Source organism: Rhinichthys klamathensis, unplaced genomic scaffold (assembly GCF_029890125.1).
Source record: "Rhinichthys klamathensis goyatoka isolate OS25496 unplaced genomic scaffold, OSU_Roscu_1.1 h1tg000298l_1, whole genome shotgun sequence".
Lineage (NCBI taxonomy): Eukaryota > Metazoa > Chordata > Actinopteri > Cypriniformes > Leuciscidae > Rhinichthys > Rhinichthys klamathensis.
Window position 1 is genome coordinate 153,860 of NW_026606817.1, and position 22,956 is coordinate 176,815.

A 22,956-nucleotide genomic window follows, 5' to 3' on the forward strand; every position below is an offset into this window, starting at 1 on the left:
GTCTGAGTCTGAGATGTGCCTGAGTCTGAGATGTGCCTGAGTCTGAGATGTGTCTGAGTCTGAGATGTGTCTGAGTCTGAGATGTGTCTGAGTCTGAGATGTGTCTGAGTCTGAGATGTGCCTGAGTCTGAGATGTGCTTGAGTCTGAGATGTGTCTGAGTCTGAGATGTGTCTGAGTCTGAGATGTGTCTGAGTCTGAGATGTGTCTGAGTCTGAGATGTGTCTGAGTCTGAGATGTGTCTGAGTCTGAGATGTGTCTGAGTCTGAGATGTGTTTGAGTCTGAGATGTGCTCGAGTCTGAGATGTGTTTGAGTCTGAGATGTGTTTGAGTCTGAGATGTGTTTGAGTCTGAGATGTGCTTGAGTCTGAGATGTGTTTGAGTCTGAGATGTGCCTGAGTCTGAGATGTGTTTGAGTCTGAGATGTGTCTGAGTCTGAGATGTGCCTGAGTCTGAGATGTGCCTGAGTCTGAGATGTGTCTGAGTCTGAGATGTGTCTGAGTCTGAGATGTGTTTGAGTCTGAGATGTGTCTGAGTCTGAGATGTGTCTGAGTCTGAGATGTGTCTGAGTCTGAGATGTGTTTGAGTCTGAGATGTGTCTGAGTCTGAGATGTGTTTGAGTCTGAGATGTGCCTGAGTCTGAGATGTGTTTGAGTCTGAGATGTGTTTGAGTCTGAGATGTGTTTGAGTCTGAGATGTGCCTGAGTCTGAGATGTGCCTGAGTCTGAGATGTGCTTGAGTCTGAGATGTGCCTGAGTCTGAGATGTGTCTGAGTCTGAGATGTGTTTGAGTCTGAGATGTGCCTGAGTCTGAGATGTGCCTGAGTCTGAGATGTGTCTGAGTCTGAGATGTGTCTGAGTCTGAGATGTGCCTGAGTCTGAGATGTGTCTGAGTCTGAGATGTGTTTGAGTCTGAGATGTGCCTGAGTCTGAGATGTGTCTGAGTCTGAGATGTGTCTGAGTCTGAGATGTGCCTGAGTCTGAGATGTGTTTGAGTCTGAGATGTGTTTGAGTCTGAGATGTGTCTGAGTCTGAGATGTGCCTGAGTCTGAGATGTGTTTGAGTCTGAGATGTGTTTGAGTCTGAGATGTGTCTGAGTCTGAGATGTGTCTGAGTCTGAGATGTGTCTGAGTCTGAGATGTGTTTGAGTCTGAGATGTGTTCGAGTCTGAGATGTGTTCGAGTCTGAGATGTGTTCGAGTCTGAGATGTGTTCGAGTCTGAGATGTGTCTGAGTCTGAGATGTGCCTGAGTCTGAGATGTGTTTGAGTCTGAGATGTGTTTGAGTCTGAGATGTGTTTGAGTCTGAGATGTGTTTGAGTCTGAGATGTGCCTGAGTCTGAGTCTGAGATGTGTTTGAGTCTGAGATGTGTTTGAGTCTGAGATGTGTTTGAGTCTGAGATGTGTTTGAGTCTGAGATGTGCCTGAGTCTGAGATGTGCTTGAGTCTGAGATGTGTCTGAGTCTGAGATGTGTCTGAGTCTGAGATGTGCTTGAGTCTGAGATGTGTCTGAGTCTGAGATGTGTCTGAGTCTGAGATGTGTCTGAGTCTGAGATGTGTCTGAGTCTGAGATGTGTCTGAGTCTGAGATGTGTCTGAGTCTGAGATGTGTCTGAGTCTGAGATGTGTCTGAGTCTGAGATGTGTCTGAGTCTGAGATGTGTCTGAGTCTGAGATGTGTCTGAGTCTGAGATGTGTTTGAGTCTGAGATGTGTTTGAGTCTGAGATGTGTTTGAGTCTGAGATGTGCTTGAGTCTGAGATGTGTTTGAGTCTGAGATGTGCTCGAGTCTTAGATGTGCCTGAGTCTGAGATGTGTTTGAGTCTGAGATGTGTTTGAGTCTGAGATGTGTTTGAGTCTGAGATGTGTTTGAGTCTGAGATGTGTTTGAGTCTGAGATGTGTTTGAGTCTGAGATGTGTTTGAGTCTGAGATGTGCTTGAGTCTGAGATGTGCTTGAGTCTGAGATGTGTTTGAGTCTGAGATGTGTCTGAGTCTGAGATGTGTTTGAGTCTGAGATGTGTTTGAGTCTGAGATGTGTTTGAGTCTGAGATGTGCTTGAGTCTGAGATGTGCTTGAGTCTGAGATGTGTTTGAGTCTGAGATGTGTTTGAGTCTGAGATGTGCCTGAGTCTGAGATGTGTTTGAGTCTGAGATGTGTTTGAGTCTGAGATGTGTTTGAGTCTGAGATGTGTTTGAGTCTGAGAAGTGTTTGAGTCTGAGATGTGTTTGAGTCTGAGATGTGTTTGAGTCTGAGATGTGTTTGAGTCTGAGAAGTGTTTGAGTCTGAGATGTGTTTGAGTCTGAGATGTGTCTGAGTCTGAGATGTGCCTGAGTCTGAGATGTGCCTGAGTCTGAGATGTGTTTGAGTCTGAGATGTGTTTGAGTCTGAGATGTGTTTGAGTCTGAGATGTGCTTGAGTCTGAGATGTGTTTGAGTCTGAGATGTGTTTGAGTCTGAGATGTGCTTGAGTCTGAGATGTGTTTGAGTCTGAGATGTGTTTGAGTCTGAGATGTGTTTGAGTCTGAGATGTGTCTGAGTCTGAGATGTGTCTGAGTCTGAGATCTGCCTGAGTCTGCGATGAGTCTGAGATGTGTCTGAGTCTGAGATGTGTTTGAGTCTGCGATGAGTCTGAGATGTGTCTGAGTCTGCGATGAGTCTGAGATGTGTCTGAGTCTGAGATGTGTCTGAGTCTGAGATGTGCTTGAGTCTGAGATGTGTTTGAGTCTGAGATGTGTTTGAGTCTGAGATGTGCTTGAGTCTGAGATGTGTTTGAGTCTGAGATGTGTTTGAGTCTGAGATGTGTTTGAGTCTGAGATGTGTCTGAGTCTGAGATGTGTCTGAGTCTGAGATCTGCCTGAGTCTGCGATGAGTCTGAGATGTGTCTGAGTCTGAGATGTGTTTGAGTCTGCGATGAGTCTGAGATGTGTCTGAGTCTGCGATGAGTCTGAGATGTGTCTGAGTCTGAGATGTGTCTGAGTCTGAGATGTGTCTGAGTCTGAGATGTGTCTGAGTCTGAGATGTGTTTGAGTCTGAGATGTGTTTGAGTCTGAGATGTGCTTGAGTCTGAGATGTGTTTGAGTCTGAGATGTGCCTGAGTCTGAGATGTGTCTGAGTCTGAGATGTGTTTGAGTCTGAGATCTGCCTGAGTCTGAGATGTGTTTGAGTCTGAGATGTGTTTGAGTCTGAGATGTGCTTGAGTCTGAGATGTGTTTGAGTCTGAGATGTGCCTGAGTCTGAGATGTGTCTGAGTCTGAGATGTGTTTGAGTCTGAGATGTGCCTGAGTCTGAGATGTGCCTGAGTCTGAGATGTGCCTGAGTCTGAGATGTGCCTGAGTCTGAGATGTGTCTGAGTCTGAGATGTGTCTGAGTCTGAGATGTGTCTGAGTCTGAGATGTGTCTGAGTCTGAGATGTGTTTGAGTCTGAGATGTGCCTGAGTCTGAGATGTGTTTGAGTCTGAGATGTGTCTGAGTCTGAGATGTGTCTGAGTCTGAGATGTGTTCGAGTCTGAGATGTGTCTGAGTCTGAGATGTGTCTGAGTCTGAGATGTGTCTGAGTCTGAGATGTGTCTGAGTCTGAGATGTGTCTGAGTCTGAGATGTGTCTGAGTCTGAGATGTGTTTGAGTCTGAGATGTGTTTGAGTCTGAGATGTGTTTGAGTCTGAGATGTGTTTGAGTCTGAGATGTGTTTGAGTCTGAGATGTGCTTGTGTTCGAGCAGGACGGAGTACGGCCGCAGGAACAGGACCGCCTTCAGGATTCAAGTGGAAAAAGGTCCAAATTACTTCAAACTGTTGTGTTATTATTATTATTATATGAAAACTGTGTTAGAGCAGGGGTTTCCGATCCGGGAGGGACGACGGCCGTGGAGAAGATTACAAACAAACAAATAAGACTAAGATAAATGATACATTTAAATCTAATTGAAATTAATTTAGTAAGTTATTAGTCTATTCCATCGATTAAATTAGATTAAAATCATTTAAAAAAATCATTAAAATAAAAAATTTGTTTGCAATTAAAACGATTGAATTAAAATAAATGAATAAAAATCTGACTAAAATAAATATAGAATAAAAATAAAAATGTTGGTTATTAATCTATTAAATCGAATAAATTATATTAAAATAAATAAAAAATGAATTGTATAAATAAATGTTATATTAAAATTAAATAAATAAATAGTAGAAATTAGTAGAAGTAAATTAAATAAATTAGTTTAAAATAAATAAAATAAAATGTGATTAAAATAACATCTTAGTTATCTATTAAATCGATTAAATTTGATCAAAATAAATGAAGAAATGTGATTAAAAAATAGTAGTTATTATTCTATAACAGTTGTGGCCAGAGTTATTGTGGCCGATGTGTTTTGGAAAACTTTTATTTCATATTGTGATTTACCTTTATTTTACCTAAATGAAAGGTCCGATTTTTGAGATTTTATTTATTTGTTTTAATTTTATTTTTAAATAAAAGATCAAAAAGATAAACAATTCTGATTTATAGAGTGACAATAATTCTCACCACATCTGTATATCGATTCAAGTAGATTAAACACTTTTTTAATTATATAAATAAATAAATATAAATTTGATTAAAATGTAATAAATAGACAAATACATTTAACAGTACATCGCTATAGTGATCAAAAGTAAATAATTACATTAGATTAAAATAAATTAGTAAAAATGTGGTAAAAATAAAAATGTATTAATTTTTTGTAAAATAAAAATTTATTAATTGTTATAATCTATTATAAATGATAATAATCAACCGAGTATAAAACCAAACATTGCACTAACTTAACCAACGTAAAATCAAAGAGGGCATAACGTGTGTGTGTGTGTGTGTGTTGGGGAGGTCTGAGGAGTAAAGTGCATGTATTTAAATTGCAAGAAACAATGTGTGATGAAACAGGTTGAACGCGTTAGAGCAGTGTCAGTGTGTGTGCATGCCAAGGAAACGCTTTGAGCTGTTGGTGGTAAAGTGTGTTTGATTGTATGTGTGTAGTGTATGCAGTGATATGCAGCGAGTCTGACATCTGTGTCCTGGAGAACACACACCTGGCCAAGCGAGCGCGGCGCAGCCGAGAGGACGGGTACGACAGCACACACACTCTCCATCATCAGCAGTGTTCCTGCTGCGTGCTCCTAACACACACACTCCATCATCAGCAGTGTTCCTGCTGCGTGCTCCTAACACACACTCTCCATCATCAGCAGTGTTCCTGCTGCGTGCTCCTAACACACACTCTCCATCATCAGCAGTGTTCCTGCTGCGTGCTCCTAACACACACTCTCCATCATCAGCAGTGTTCCTGCTGCGTGCTCCTAACACACACTCTCCATCATCAGCAGTGTTCCTGCTGCGTGCTCCTAACACACACTCTCCATCATCAGCAGTGTTCCTGCTGCGTGCTCCTAACACACACTCTCCATCATCAGCAGTGTTCCTCCTGTGTGCTCCTAACGCTGTTGTGTGTTTCAGGGACGCCAGCGAGGGCAGCACTGACAGCGAGGACGAGGTTCCCGAACACGAGGTAACTCCACAACACCAGACACATCACATCTCCCTCCAGGCGGGACGCAGCCGCGCGCACATCACCCTTCAGATTGAGCTAATTGAAAATACGCCCGATGGAAACATGTATATCGCAACTCGTGTATCACAAAACAGTTTCACGCTCGCATGAGGGGTCTTCAAGCACTTCGAAACAGGAATATAAAACCCTGCAGTGGAAACAGCTTTTGCGCATGTACAGTCTCCTGTCGTAGATGATGTGTGTGTGTGTGTGGACAGAAGACGAGACAAGTTCTTTATTAAACTCATGAAAGACAGAAGTATTACAGGAATACTGGACTCTAAACCACAGAAATGCCACAGTTTATCAAGAGCTTGAAGAAGAACTGAGGAGAATCTCCCAGAAACTCCTCACACGCGCCGCTCACAGTCTTACACCGTGTCCTAACTACAGGCGCCGCGCGATAAAAGGCTTATTTTCCATCTTAATCAGAGTGTTTGTGCTAACCAGCCGCGACGTCGCGCTCGAACAACAAACAAAGTGTGGCGATGATGATCTCAGGCACTGTTTATGTCCTTTATTTACCGTTAAAAGCGTGTCATGTGACTCTGAATATCAGTTAGAGCTCCAGCTTAAAAGCAACAATGGATAATTCGCCTCAGATCTTGAAATTAAACAAATGGAAACAAGAACGTTCAAACTGTGAACAAACAAGTGTATTCTTTGACACAGATTGTTTAGTAACTCAGTAGCCTATGTGTTTGAATAATGTTTAAATGGTGTAATATTTGTGAATTTGATTATGTACTTATCCATGTTCTTGCGAGTGCCGTCAGGATTGCTCTCCGGTGCCGCTAGACTCCGCCCACACACTGCTCTGATTGGCTGTGGGTTTTGAGTGATTTTGATGCATCTCGCGTCGCCGTCTAGTGGCGTCTAAATAGACAAATTATTTGTTGCTGGAATCTTATCGCATCGCGTCAGGTTAGGACACAGTGTAAGAGTCTTTCCTTGGCATTAATGCTGAATAACACACACACGTCTCCATCCGTTAATAATAATAATGTCTAGTGCGGTGGCTGAGATACACAAACCCACTAACATCCGTCGCCGTGATGTTTGCGATGACTTATCATGAGAGGAAAAAAATATGTTTTAGTCAGATCGGTTAATGGAAACGCCGCCGTCGTTTCGCAATAGTTCTCCATCAAACGACTCTGTTTAGCTTAGCTCTGTAATGTAGCACAGCTCCTGGTAAGCGTGTGTGTGTGTGTGTGTGTGTGTGTGTGTGTGTCTCGACAGCACACGAACCTGATGAACAGCTCTCTGACGTCCCTGTACCAGAGCGGAGCGAGCGGCTCGACGCCTCGGAGGAGCGAGGGCTGGGTCCTGGACCACACAGGAGAACCACAGGACAACATCTGCATCGACCTGTGTGAGGACGAGGCCGCCAGCACTGAGGTACACACAGCCTTCACACACACTCACACACACCCAGAACACACACAGCCTTCACACACACTCACACACACCCAGAACACACACTCACACACACCCAGAACACACTCACACACACCCAGAACACACACAGCCTTCCGCCAGCACTGCGGTACACACAGCCTTCACACACACTCACACACACCCAGAACACACACAGCCTTCACACACACTCACACACACCCAGAACACACACTCACACACACCCAGAACACACTCACACACACCCAGAACACACACAGCCTTCCGCCAGCACTGCGGTACACACAGCCTTCACACACACTCACACACACCCAGAACACACACAGCCTTCACACACACTCACACACACCCAGAACACACACAGCCTTCACACACACTCACACACACGCAGAACACACACTCACACACACCCAGAACACACACAGCCTTCCGCCAGCACTGCGGTACACACAGCCTTCACACACACTCACACACACCCAGAACACACACTCACACACACCCAGAACACACACTCACACACACCCAGAACACACACAGCCTTCCGCCAGCACTGCGGTACACACAGCCTTCACACACACTCACACACACCCAGAACACACACTCACACACACAGCCTTCCGCCAGCACTGCGGTACACACAGCCTTCACACACACTCACACACACCCAGAACACACACAGCCTTCACACACACTCACACACACCCAGAACACACACTCACACACACCCAGAACACACTCACACACACCCAGAACACACACAGCCTTCCGCCAGCACTGCGGTACACACAGCCTTCACACACACTCACACACACCCAGAACACACACAGCCTTCACACACACTCACACACACCCAGAACACACACAGCCTTCACACACACTCACACACACGCAGAACACACACTCACACACACCCAGAACACACACAGCCTTCCGCCAGCACTGCGGTACACACAGCCTTCACACAGCCTTCACACACACTCACACACACCCAGAACACACACTCACACACACAGCCTTCCGCCAGCACTGTGGTACACACAGCCTTCACACACACTCACACACACCCAGAACACACACTCACACACACAGCCTTCCGCCAGCACTGCGGTACACACAGCCTTCACACACACTCACACACACCCAGAACACACACTCACACACACCCAGAACACACACTCACACACACCCAGAACACACACAGCCTTCCGCCAGCACTGCGGTACACACAGCCTTCACACACACTCACACACACCCAGAACACACACTCACACACACAGCCTTCCGCCAGCACTGCGGTACACACAGCCTTCACACACACTCACACACACCCAGAACACACACTCACACACACCCAGAACACACACAGCCTTCACACACACTCACTCACACCCAGAACACACACTCACACACACCCAGAACACACACAGCCTTCCGCCAGCACTGCGGTACACACAGCCTTCACACACACTCACACACACCCAGAACACACACACTCACACACACCCAGAACACACACTCAGAACACACACTCACACACACCCAGAACACACACAGCCTTCACACACACTCACACACACCCAGAACACACACTCACACACACCCAGAACACACACAGCCTTCACACACACTCACACACACCCAGAACACACACTCACACACACCCAGAACACACACAGCCTTCCGCCAGCACTGTGGTACACACAGCCTTCACACACACTCACACACACCCAGAACACACACTCACACACACCCAGAACACACACTCACACACACCCAGAACACACACAGCCTTCACACACACTCACACACACCCAGAACACACACTCACACACACCCAGAACACACACAGCCTTCCGCCAGCACTGCGGTACACACAGCCTTCACACACACTCACACACACCCAGAACACACACAGCCTTCCGCCAGCACTGCGGTACACACAGCCTTCACACACACTCACACACACCCAGAACACACACTCACACACACCCAGAACACACACAGCCTTCACACACACTCACACACACACCCAGAACACACACTCACACACACCCAGAACACACACAGCCTTCCGCCAGCACTGTGGTACACACAGCCTTCACACACACTCACACACACCCAGAACACACACAGCCTTCCGCCAGCACTGCGGTACACACAGCCTTCACACACACTCACACACACCCAGAACACACACTCACACACACCCAGAACACACACAGCCTTCACACACACTCACACACACGCAGAACACACACTCACACACACCCAGAACACACACAGTCTTCCGCCAGCACTGCGGTACACACAGCCTTCACACACACTCACACACACCCAGAACACACACTCACACACACAGCCTTCCGCCAGCACTGTGGTACACACAGCCTTCACACACACTCACACACACCCAGAACACACACTCACACACACAGCCTTCCGCCAGCACTGCGGTACACACAGCCTTCACACACACTCACACACACCCAGAACACACACAGCCTTCCGCCAGCACTGCGGTACACACAGCCTTCACACACACTCACACAAACCCAGAACACACACTCACACACACCCAGAACACACACTCACACACACCCAGAACACACACAGCCTTCCGCCAGCACTGCGGTACACACAGCCTTCACACACACTCACACACACCCAGAACACACACTCACACACCCAGAACACACACAGCCTTCACACACACTCACACACACCCAGAACACACACTCACACACACCCTTCCGCCAGCACTGTGGTACACACAGCCTTCACACACACTCACACACACCCAGAACACACACTCACACACACCCAGAACACACACTCACACACACCCAGAACACACATAGCCTTCCGCCAGCACTGTGGTACACACAGCCTTCACACACACTCACACACACCCAGAACACACACAGCCTTCCGCCAGCACTGCGGTACACACAGCCTTCACACACACTCACACACACCCAGAACACACACTCACACACACCCAGAACACACACAGCCTTCACACACACTCACACACACACCCAGAACACACACTCACACACACCCAGAACACACACAGCCTTCCGCCAGCACTGTGGTACACACAGCCTTCACACACACTCACACACACCCAGAACACACACAGCCTTCCGCCAGCACTGCGGTACACACAGCCTTCACACACACTCACACACACCCAGAACACACACTCACACACACCCAGAACACACACAGCCTTCACACACACTCACACACACCCAGAACACACACTCACACACACCCAGAACACACACAGCCTTCACACACACTCACACACACGCAGAACACACACTCACACACACCCAGAACACACACAGTCTTCCGCCAGCACTGCGGTACACACAGCCTTCACACACACTCACACACACCCAGAACACACACTCACACACACAGCCTTCCGCCAGCACTGTGGTACACACAGCCTTCACACACACTCACACACACCCAGAACACACACAGCCTTCCGCCAGCACTGCGGTACACACAGCCTTCACACACACTCACACAAACCCAGAACACACACTCACACACACCCAGAACACACACTCACACACACCCAGAACACACACAGCCTTCCGCCAGCACTGCGGTACACACAGCCTTCACACACACTCACACACACCCAGAACACACACTCACACACACCCAGAACACACACAGCCTTCACACACACTCACACACACCCAGAACACACACTCACACACACCCAGAACACACACAGCCTTCCGCCAGCACTGCGGTACACACAGCCTTCACACACACTCACACACACCCAGAACACACACTCACACACACCCAGAACACACACAGCCTTCACACACACTCACACACACCCAGAACACACACAGCCTTCCGCCAGCACTGCGGTACACACAGCCTTCACACACACTCAGAACACACACTCACACACACCCAGAACACAAGGGGGGTGCACCTGAGACCCGCAGTGACAGCTGCTGTTAGACTCTAAAATGGAGAGCGACTGGAGTGACGCAAGTAGCTTTGCAACAGAGCGGTCATTTGAAGTCGAGGACTTTTCTCCCCCGCCTTCACCTGAAGTGGAGGATGTTGAATTGTCTGTGGACACAGGGCCAGAGCCATATCAGTTCCAGCCGCTAGCTCAAACTGCGGTCTTAACCGTGCGTTCACACCGCCGCCGGCGAGAGCGTCAAAGTGGCCGGAAGCCATTCAGTTTCAATGAGAACCGGCGGTGAGCTCCGGCGAGGGCGGCGTGGCGCGGCGCGTTTTGGGCGGTGAGGAGAAGTTGAAGCCAGGTCAACTTTATGGTAATGAGCTATGACGCGGTTTGGCGGCAACCAATCGGAATTTAGAAGTGCTCCGTTTGAGAGGATTCCAGGGAACGCAGTCCTGCAAACTTTGGTTCCGACCACATTAGTTCCCAAGCAAAATAGAGGAGAGGTTGATCTTTTTAATTTGATAAGAAGGCGCGCAACACTATTATAGGCAAGATTTTTGGTTTGGAAGGCTTGTTTTTCAGCGGGAATGCAAATTAGATTAGCACTTAACCATGAACACAAAAGCCACACCACACAAATGGCTTTTAATTGTTAAACTATAATTGTTAAGTTCTTTCCATCGATCAATTTATTACTTTCACATTTAAAAGATTCCATGAGGTTCACCTATACCTACTTTGTCAGTCTGCAAAAATATCGATCGACATGCTTGTTTGCTTTGCGGCCCCTTTAAATACAGTTAAATACAGAGCGTCCACAAATCTTTCCTCGGCGTCGTTGGCAGGGTGGCGAGAGTAAATTTTACTCTCGCACAGTAACTCCCGCATCACGATCGGCATCCGACGATGCTAGCGAGAATATTTTTTTCCAGGATTATTATTACTATTACGTTCAGTATATTTTGCTGCTATGTGAAAAAAAATCCAGCAAATCGCGCCGGCGTGTTTGCCGACACCAGAGGGTTAACTTTAGCCTAATAGGAAGGAACTTAAATTGTGATTAAAAATATATGCTCACTCGCATCCTGACGCCGCTGCGGTGGTGGAGTCCATGCAGTAAGAGCAGCGTTTGGCACTGCGTCGCTTCTCAGCGCGAGCTGTGTGGAGAAGCCCATTTCCACCTCCATTGTGTTGGAGAAGCAACCCCGCGTAAAATGCAGGTTGCACACAGTGATAGACGGGAACTCTGGCGCCTAATTTCCAAGTCTAGTGGAAAGTTATGCAGTCCAGCAGTGCTGTTGCAGCCAGCAACACTACACCTACGTACCATCCTAACCAGTGTACTAAATACAGATAAAGCTAATGCTAAAAATCTTTGCTAATATACGCTATCCTGATTGTTTTCAATACTCGTAATTCCAACTCCTGACTCGCTACAGTAGTTTTGACGGAACCAGATGCTTTTATACCAGGGGCTGCCAAGGGCGTGGTGAGCTTGCAGCAAGGGCGTGATAGAGTACCCTACGTCACAGAGTACCCTACGTCACAGAGTACCCTACGTCACAGAGTACCCTACGTCACAGAGTGCCCTACGTCACAGAGTGCCCTACGCCACAGAGTGCCCTACGCCACAGAGTGCCCTACGCCAGAGAGTGCCCTACGTCAGAGAGTGCCCTACGTCAGAGAGTGCCCTACGTCAGAGAGTGCCCTACGTCAGAGAGTGCCCTACGTCAGAGAGTGCCCTACGTCAGAGAGTGCCCTACGTCAGAGAGTGCCCTACGTCAGAGAGTGCCCTACGTCACAGAGTACCCTACGTCACAGAGTGCCCTACGTCACAGAGTGCCCTACGTCAGAGAGTGCCCTACGTCAGAGAGTGCCCTACGTCAGAGAGTGCCCTACGTCAGAGAGTGCCCTACGTCACAGAGTGCCCTACGTCAGAGAGTGCCCTACGTCACAGAGTGCCCTACGTCAGAGAGTGCCCTACGTCGCATAGTGCCCTACGTCGCAGAGTGCCCTACGTCGCAGAGTGCCCTACGTCGCATAGTGCCCTACGTCGCAGAGTGCCCTACGTCAGAGAGTGCCCTACGTCAGAGAGTGCCCTACGTCAGAGAGTGCCCTACGCCGCAGAGTGCCCTACGCCGCAGAGTGCCCTACGCCGCAGAGTGCCCTACGCCGCAGAGTGCCCTACGCCGCAGAGTGCCCTACGCCGCAGAGTGCCCTACGCCGCAGAGTGCCCTACGCCGCAGAGTGCCCTACGCCGCAGAGTGCCCTACGCCGCAGAGTGCCCTACGCCGCAGAGTGCCCTACGCCGCAGAGTGCCCTACGCCGCAGAGTGCCCTACGCCGCAGAGTGCCCTACGCCGCAGAGTGCCCTACGCCGCAGAGTGCCCTACGCCGCAGAGTGCCCTACGCCGCAGAGTGCCCTACGCCGCAGAGTGCCCTACTCCAGGAGCTTTCCGTTTAACCTGAAGAGGGCAGCACTCAGACGTTTTTACACCATATATTTGAAAATTAAAACACTTTAAACCCAAATGTCAAAAAATTTACTCAAATCAATGAACAGCATTTATGAAGCTCCATTCTTACAGATCATTAACTAAAAAAAGTTGTTTTAGTGTTTAGTTACCCTTTAAATGACTAGATTTGATCAATTAATAAATAGTAATTTAAGCACATTCCTCACATTCTTTCAACTTAAATCCAAAATAACTCACAATTTCATGCATAACCCTTTTAATTCAGCTCTAAATATCTTACATTGTGTGTCTTTCCCGACCTCGTGTAAAAAAAAACAAAAAAACAATCATGATATTTCATGACTCTAGATGGGCTTATAGCTCTATAGACCTTATTCGCAAACACCGGACGTAGCTAACCGCGGCCATATTGTTGACATGACAACTGTCCTGCTGCCCCTAGCCGCGCACAGATTTGAGTTGAGGGGAGCAGTAGCCTGGCTTCATCTCGTCGGTATCAAGAGAAGATAATGATATTATTTGATGTGGGTCCACCACACCAATCAAGCTTAAGTAAAGATCCGTCCTTATTGCCACTTTGCCAGCCGTAACTTATCCGGATGTTTATAACGATCTCGTTCATACAGTATCCGTATACAAACAATGTACCTCAACAAGGCAACATAATGAAAGACACTCGTTTCATTCGTGGAGGTGGAAAAACAAGTTCTTTGTGACATGCAAGATTTGTTGTATTAAAATGTAAATGCAAAGAAAAGGCATGAGAGTCGGTTGTTTTTGTCAATTTTAAGTTTTCATTTAAAATGTTTGCGATTTTAATATAAGTACATGGTTACATATTTGACCACTTGCTTGAGCAACTTAATATATAGAAGTAATGCATGGAATAATTGGCTTACGTTGTTGAAATAGTGAGTATGTGTTAAAATAATGTTTGTGGTATAGCCGCGGATCAGTTACGCACTGCAAACGCAGCATATAAAGCACTATAGCGCGTCCTGCTTCTGTACCGTATACTGCACACGCATTGCACACGGATTGTGTGTGAAACCTGTGGTAAAATGATGGGAACAGTCGGTAACTTATTGCAATCATAAAAACTAACTCCGGGGTTCTTATTGCTGTTGTTAGAACAGCCGTGTATTACACAAGACACCATCACGCTGTTTTAAAAAAAATACAGTGATAATACCATGGATAATTGCGACGCTGCCTCGCTTGTCAATTGACAGACTGACAGTTGCCGTGGTTTCTATGTCAACAATATGGCCGCCGCAAACATTGATGACGCAGATCGAATAACATCTATATGGAGCAGAGGAGCTGTTCCGCTGGGTCCTAAAGGCACTTTCTCTTCAGTGTGCATTCACATACATCACATAATTTTTTGGTATTTTTAGTTTGAATTTTGAGCATTTCTAGGTTTTTCTATGTGTCCTGATGCATTCCTCGCAGTCCATTCATTCACATGAATCTGCCCTGTAAGCGGACAGATGGGGTATTCCCGTCAATGCGAGTCGTACGTCACTGAAAAAGCAACGGTGGCGAATGATGTCAACTCCAACTGCGATCACATGACTCTGTTAAAAAAAAAAAATGGAGCGCACCTGGAAGAAAACTGAACTAGAGGTATTTCGCATTTCATGGAAAGAGAGCTCGATTGCATACAGAGAGGCTTTAAAAGCTGCTAGCTCTGCTTATTTTTCAACCCTATTAGAAGAAAATAAACATAATCCTAGGAATTTATTTGAAACAGTGGCTAAACTAACGAAAATTAAAGATTCAACCCCAGAAGTGTCCAAGCAATGCAGCAGTAATGACTTTATGAACTTCACTTATAAGATCGATAATATCAGGGAGAAAATTATAACTATGCAACCATCTACCACAGTATCGCATCAGACAGTGCATTGTAGTCTCCCTGAGGAAAAATGCGATTCATTCATTGTTATAGGAGAGGAAGAATTTTCTAAACTCGTTAAATCATCTAAATCAACAACATGTATGTTAGACCCTATACCGACTAAGCTACTGAAAGAGATGCTTCCAGAGGTCATAGATACTCTACTCAATATCATTAATTCATAGTTGTCTCTAGGATATGTACCGAAAACTTTTAAGCTGGCTATTTTTAAAAAACCGCAACTTAATCATACAAAATTAGTCAATTACAGGCCGATCTCGAATCTGCCTTTTCTGTCAAAGATACTAGAAAAAGCAGTATACAATACAATACAATACAATTTTATTTGTATAGCACATTTAAAACAACTAGCGTTGACCAAAGTGCTTAACAAGGCAATACAAAGGTAGACAAAAACATGCACATAACAAACAGATACACGTCGAGGAGGAAAGACGGACACATCAAGGTACGTTAAAAGCAAGTGAAAAAAGGTACGTTTTCAGAGTAGTTTTAAATAATGTCAGAGTTTGGACAGATCTGATATTTGTGGGTAGGCTATTCCATAATTTGGGTCCATAAGCTGCGAAAGCACGGTCACCCCTGTTTTTTAATCTGGTCCTGGGGACAGAGAGTAAATTTGATTCCCCCGATCTTAGTGATCTTGACTTCAATTTTGGGTGAAGCAGTTCAGATAAGTACTGGGGAGCTATGTTTTGTAAAGATTTAAAAACAAAAAGCAAAACTTTCAAATCTATTCGAAATTTAATCGGTAGCCAGTGTAGCGAGATCAGAACCGGAGTAATATGGTCAAATTTACGTTTTCCTTTGAGAAGGCGTGCAGCTGCATTTTGGACTAATTGGAGACGGGAGATATGTTTCTGAGAAACTCCAATATATAAAGAATTACAATAGTCCAATCTGGATGTTATAAATGCATGCATGGCTATCTCAAAGTGTTTACCAGACAAAAACGGCTTGACCTTAGCTAAGAGACGAAGATGAAAAAAGCAGGATTTTACCACAGCACTTATCTGCTTTTCAAGGTTAATGTTGTTATCAATCCAGACGCCCAGATTACGAGTACAGGTGGTACTGAAAGGTGACAATGTTAGAAGGTCACAAACATGTGTACTACGATCACTGGGGCCGAACAGGATAATTTCTGTCTTGTTTTCATTTAAACTCAAGAAGTTATCAGTAAGCCATAGTTTCAGTTCATCTATACAGTCCAGTAGTGGCAGGATTTACAATTGTGAAGAAAGTATCTTCACAATTGTGTTCCTTTCTAGAAAGAAATGATATCTGCGAGGATCTTCAGTCAGGATTTAGACCGTACCATAGCACTGAGACCGTTCTCATTAGAGTCACAAATGATTTGCTCTTATCATCCGATCGTGGTTGTATCTCTCTATTAGTGTTACTCGATCTTAGTGCTGCATTTGACACCATTGACCACAACATTCTTTTAAATAGACTCAAAAATTATGTTGGCATTAGTGGAATTGCATTAGCATGGTTTAAATCATACTTATCTGACCGTTATCAGTTTGGCAGTAAATGAAGAGATGTCTTATCGATCACAAGTTCAGTATGGCGTACCACAAGGCTCAGTACTAGGACCGCTGCTGTTCACTCTGTACATGCTACCATTAGGAGATATCATTAGGGCACATGGCATTAGTTTTCACTGTTATGCTGATGATACTCAGTTGTATATTTCTTCACGCCTCGACGAAACTTACCAATTCACAAAATTAACGGAATGCAGCTTATATAAAAAATTGGATAACTAGTAATTTCCTACGACTAAATTCTGAAAAAACAGAGATTCTAATTATTGGACAAAAAACGTCCTCATGTAATAACCTAGAATACTGTCTAACACTTGATGGCTGCTCTGTCAAGTCTTCGTCGTCGGTTAGGAACCTGTGTGTGTGTGTGTGTGTGTGTGTGTGTGTGTGTGTGTGTGTGTGTGTGTGTGTGTGTGTGTGTGTGTGCTCTTTGATACCAATCTTTCATTTGAAAGTCACGTGTCTAGTATCTGTAAAACCACACTTTCCATCTTAAAAATATATCTAAATTACGCCATATGCTCTCTTTGACGAATGCGGAACAATTAGTTCATGCGTTCATGACATCAAGGCTAGATTATTGTAATGCTCTTCTGGGTGGTTGCCCTGCACGCTTAATAAACAAACTACAGCTAGTTCAAAATGCAGAAGCTCGAGTTCTTACCAGAACCAGGAAGTATGACCATAGTAGCCCGGTTCTGTCAACACTGCATTGGCTGCCTATTAAACACTGTATACATTTTAAAATATTGATTACTTACAAAGCACTAAATGGTTTGGTATCCAGATCTGATGAAGGACCTGCGCCTGGACACACAAACACACACACACACACACTCCAGATCTAATGAAGGACCTGCGCCAAGACACACACACCAGATCTCACAATTTTTATCTCACAATTCTGACATTTAATCTCAAAATTCTGACTTTTTATCTCAAATTTTTTTTTTTTTTTTTTTTGAATTTCATGTTTATATCTCACAATTCTGAGAAAAGATCTCAGAATTGCGAATTTATTTCTTGCATTTGCGGGTTTATATCTCGCAATTCTGACTTTATTTCTCAAATTCGCAAATGTTTGATTCTGTGGCGGAAACAAGCTTCTACACTGACCAGATGTTAACCAGCTGTCCAAAAAAAAAAATTAAGAAAAACGTCCCTAAGAGGGTCTGAAAGGAGCTAATCTAGTGGGATAATAAACTGGCTAACCGTCAGTCAGGATTGTGACCGACTAATTCTATCAGTTAAATGGTTTAAAAAGTAGGCTAATTTAAGTTATTTTTCAAGATATATTAAAGCTACAGTAGGGAGTTTTGAGAAAACGTTGACTTAGCCTGAAAATTTGAACAAGCCCAACTTACAGGTCCCGCCCCCTTGCTCTCTGCTGCGCTACAGCCCTCCCTCCACAGCTCGTCCTCCACAGCTCGTCCTCCACAGCGGAGCCCGTCGTGAACGCGCAGGCTAGTAAACAGGGCCACCGATGACGGCGGATAAAGTTATATGGCACATTCACTAATAGGGACTAAACGTCAACAATATGCTTTACATTGACTATGGCCTGCCCATACTTTGACTACAAACTTGGTCCTTAAATCATTATGTATTTTGCAATAGCCTACATGTAACTTTATAACGTTGCACTCTTTCTATAAGTTATAAATAGCTAGTAAGATAATGTTAATATAACGGTAACTAACGTTACAGTATGTAAGTAATTATTCTAGCGATATATAATGCTAGATAAGGTGTGCTAGTCCATTATTTCAGCAACATGACAAGCCAGTGAATTAGCAGGTTTCAATTGTTGCTTAGCAGAGTGCGTGACATTTTATCTACATGTTACGCGGCTAGAGTTTTGACACCGAGTCAACGGGCTCTGTGTAATTCTTTCTTTTTCGCTTGGTTATCGTCATCAGTCTTTTTCCTTTTACCTCTTTGTTTTATGAGCAGGTGCCACTCGAGAATTGGCAGTTTAGGTTGTTTCTCCGTCATTAGCACAGCTGCGGCAATCTTGAGTTTGAACGACGGCTCGCGCTCCGGCGCTCGCGCTGTGCAAGAGAGGGGTGTGATCAGCGCGTACACGAGCGTGATTGACACTGCTAAGACATTCCTCCTGGCTCTGATTTGTTGTTTCTGACCGGGAGCGTGTATTTCTTGCAAATGGCAATAGGACCACTGGGAGGAGCCAGAGGAGCTTGATTTTTACACAGATTATCTGTCTCATATTCTACTGTCAGGACATAATGACAGTTTTAGCAAATACATGTTTTCAAAAGTTACCTACAGGAGCTTTAAGTTTGCTGCTTTGTTGATAAATACGCTACACATATAAAAGTTAAATTATATCCCCGTCATTCATTAGTACTGTCCATAAATGTCCAGTATTGATATGGCCACATATGTTGGAAAGGGCCGAACTGAAGCATCCTCACGATGTGTTCACAGAGGCAGAGGAACCCTTCGAAGAAACCGAGATCGAAGAGCGGAAAGCTGAAGAGGATGAAGAAGAACACGCATGAGGAGGACGAGGAGATCAGTGACGCAATACTGCAGAAGAAGAGTCAGTGAACCGCATCACACACTTCATCCACGTGTGTGTGCGTGTGTGTGCGTGTGTGTGTGTGTGTGCGTGCGTGTGTGTGTGTGTGTGTGTGTGTGTGCGCATGTGTGCGTGTGCGCATGTGTGCGTGTGTGCGCATGTGTGCGTGTGTGCGTGTGTGTGCGTGTGTGTGTGCGTGTGTGTGCGTGTGTGCGCGTGTGTGTGTGTGTGTGCGTGCGTGTGTGTGTGTGTGTGTGCGTGTGTGCGTGTGTGTGTGTGTGCGCATGTGTGCGTGTGCGCATGTGTGCGTGTGTGTGTGTGTGCGTGTGTGTGTGTGTGTGTGTGTGCGTGTGCGTGTGCGTGCGTGTGTGCGTGTGTGCGTGTGCGTGTGCGCGTGCGCGTGTGTGTGTGTGTGTGTGTGTGTGTGCGCATGTGTGCGTGCGTGTGTGTATGTGTACGTGTGTCACAGTGTGTGCGTGTGTGTGTGTGTGTGTGTGTGTGTGTGTGTGTGTGTGTGTGTGTGTGTGTGTGTGTGTGTGTGTGTTTAGCAAAGTCTAAACAAAAAAACTGTGTGTTTTGCATAAAGAAGAGAGTCTTTAGGCCCGGTAAGATTGTGCTGTGTGAGAAACAATGTTGTCATTATTGAAATTGTGGAAACACTTAAAATAAGGTTCAATTAGTTTACGTTTTAGTTTAACTAAAAGTAAGCAATACATCTGTTGCAGTTTTATCTTTCGGTAACACTTTAGTTTAGAGTCCAATTCTCAATATTAGCTAGTTGCTCATTATCATGCATATTACTGGGATATTGGCTGTTTATTAGCACTTATAAAGCACATATTAATGCCTTATTCTGAATGACCATATTCTACAATATCTAAACTTAACAACTACCTTATTAACTATTAATAAGCAGTAATTAGGCAGGAGTTGCGGTTAAAAATGAGAGTTGGACCCTAAACTTATGTGTGACCCACTTTACAATAAGGTTTATTTTGTTGTTAACATTAGTTAATATGAACTAACAATAAAAAGTACTACAACATTTACTAGAATATGTTTAAAATCTAAAGTTGTATCTGTTAACATGGTTGCACTGTGAACTAAGATGAGCTGGATAATTTTTATTAATAAAGTTTAGTAAATGCTGTAAAAATAATTGTTAATGCATTAGGTAATGTTAACTAATGGGACCTTATTGTAAAGTGTGACCATCTTTATTAACATTAGTTGTTCATTAGTTAAAATTAACATCAACAGATCAACTTTTGGTTTAGTAAATGTTGAAATTGACATGCTTTAGAATTTTTTTTTCATTGTTAGTTCATGTTAACTAATGAAACCTCACTGTAAAGTATTTATACATCATGCTAGTGTTTTTAAATGGGAAAAAAATCATAAAATGTGATACAAAAAAACTTTAAAAAAATAAGCTTTATTTTCTTGATGCAAAACATATTAGTGTGTAGTTTATTCGGTGTGATGAGACCCAGACACGCTTTCGTGATGTTCTCGAAGTCAGGGCGTCGGTTTCTGTGTAATGAGTGTTTTCTGACTGTAACTCCAGGGAAGATCACGGCCCACGAGCTTCAGCACTCTCCTGTGAAGTTTGAGGATTTCGGAGGCAGTGATGAAACTCTGCAGGTGTTCACACACACACACACACACACTCACACACTGATGTCTAACTGCACAGACACACACACACACACACTGATGTCTAACTGCTCACACACACACACACTCACACTCACACACTGATGTCTAACTGCACACACACACACACACACACACTCACACACTGATGTCTAACTGCACAGACACACACACACACACACTGATGTCTAACTGCTCACACACACACACACTCACACTCACACACTGATGTCTAACTGCACACACACACACACACACTGATGTCTAACTGCTCACACACACACACACACACACACACACACACACACACACACACACTCACACACTGATGTCTAACTGCACACACACACACACTTACACTCACACACTGATGTCTAACTGCACACACACACACACACACACTGATCTCTAACTGCTCACACACACACACACACACACTGATGTCTAACTGCACACACACACACACACACACACTGATCTCTAACTGCTCACACACACACACACACAGATGTCTAACTGCTCACACTCACACACACTCACACTCACACACTGATGTCTAACTGCTCACACACACACACACTCACACTCACACACTGATGTCTAACTGCACACACACACACACACACACACACTGATGTCTAACTGCTCACACACACACACACACACACACACACACACACACACTGATGTCTAACTGCACACACACACACACACACACACACACACACACACTGATCTCTAACTGCTCACACACACACACACACACACACACACACACTGATGTCTAACTGCACACACACACACACACTGATCTCTAACTGCTCACACACACACACACAGATGTCTAACTGCTCACACTCACACACACACACACACTGATGTCAAACTGCACACACACACACACTGATGTCTAACTGCACACACACACACACACACACACACACACACACTGATGTCTAACTGCTCTCACACACACACACACACTGTCTAACTGCACACACACACACACACACACACTGTCTAACTGCTCACTCACACACTGATGTCTAACTCCTCACACACACACTGATGTCTAACTGATCACACACACACACACTGTCTAACTGCTCACACACACACTAATGTCTTAACTGCTCACACACACACTGATGTCTAACTGCTCACACACACACACACTGATGTCTAACTGATCACACACACACACACACACACACTGTCTAACTGCTCACTCACACACTGATGTCTAACTCCTCACACACACACACACACACTGATGTCTAACTGATCACACACACACACACACTGTCTAACTGCTCACACACACACTGATGTCTAACTGCTCACACACACACACACACTGTCTAACTGCTCACTCACACACTGATGTCTAACTGATCACACACACACACACACACACACACTGTCTAACTGCTCACTCACACACTGATGTCTAACTCCTCACACACACACACTGTCTAACTCCTCACACACACACTGATGTCTAACTGCTCACACACACACACACACACCACACACTCTCTCACACACTGATGTCTAACTGCTCACACACACTGATGTCTAACTGCTCACACACACACACACACACACACACACTGACGTCTAACGGCCTGCGGTTGCCTGTGTTCTTCAGGATGTGTGTAAGCTGCTGATCCACATGAGGCATCCGGAAGTGTACCAGCGGCTCGGAGTCGTTCCTCCGCGGGGATTCCTCCTGCACGGGCCGCCGGGGTGTGGGAAAACACTGCTCGCTCAAGCTGTGGCCGGAGTGAGTCACTGTAACTGTGTGTGTGTGTGTGTGTGTGTGTGTGTGTTTTCCACTGCTGAGCGAGTGTGTCTGGTGT

At 45.3% G+C, this 22,956-nt stretch overlaps 1 protein-coding gene across 1 annotated transcript in view; it reads left to right on the forward strand.

The window, feature by feature from the left end:
* The window catches only part of LOC130103812 (nuclear valosin-containing protein-like), a 48,845-nt gene that overhangs the window by 19,635 nt on the left and 6,254 nt on the right, over positions 1-22,956 (forward strand). Inside the window, exons 3-9 of the mRNA XM_056270142.1 lie at positions 3,710-3,762; positions 5,002-5,089; positions 5,479-5,530; positions 6,815-6,973; positions 19,345-19,459; positions 21,006-21,082; positions 22,746-22,880. Coding sequence (XP_056126117.1) covers positions 3,710-3,762; positions 5,002-5,089; positions 5,479-5,530; positions 6,815-6,973; positions 19,345-19,459; positions 21,006-21,082; positions 22,746-22,880 — 679 coding nt within the window. The remainder of the gene's footprint in view (positions 1-3,709; positions 3,763-5,001; positions 5,090-5,478; positions 5,531-6,814; positions 6,974-19,344; positions 19,460-21,005; positions 21,083-22,745; positions 22,881-22,956) is intronic.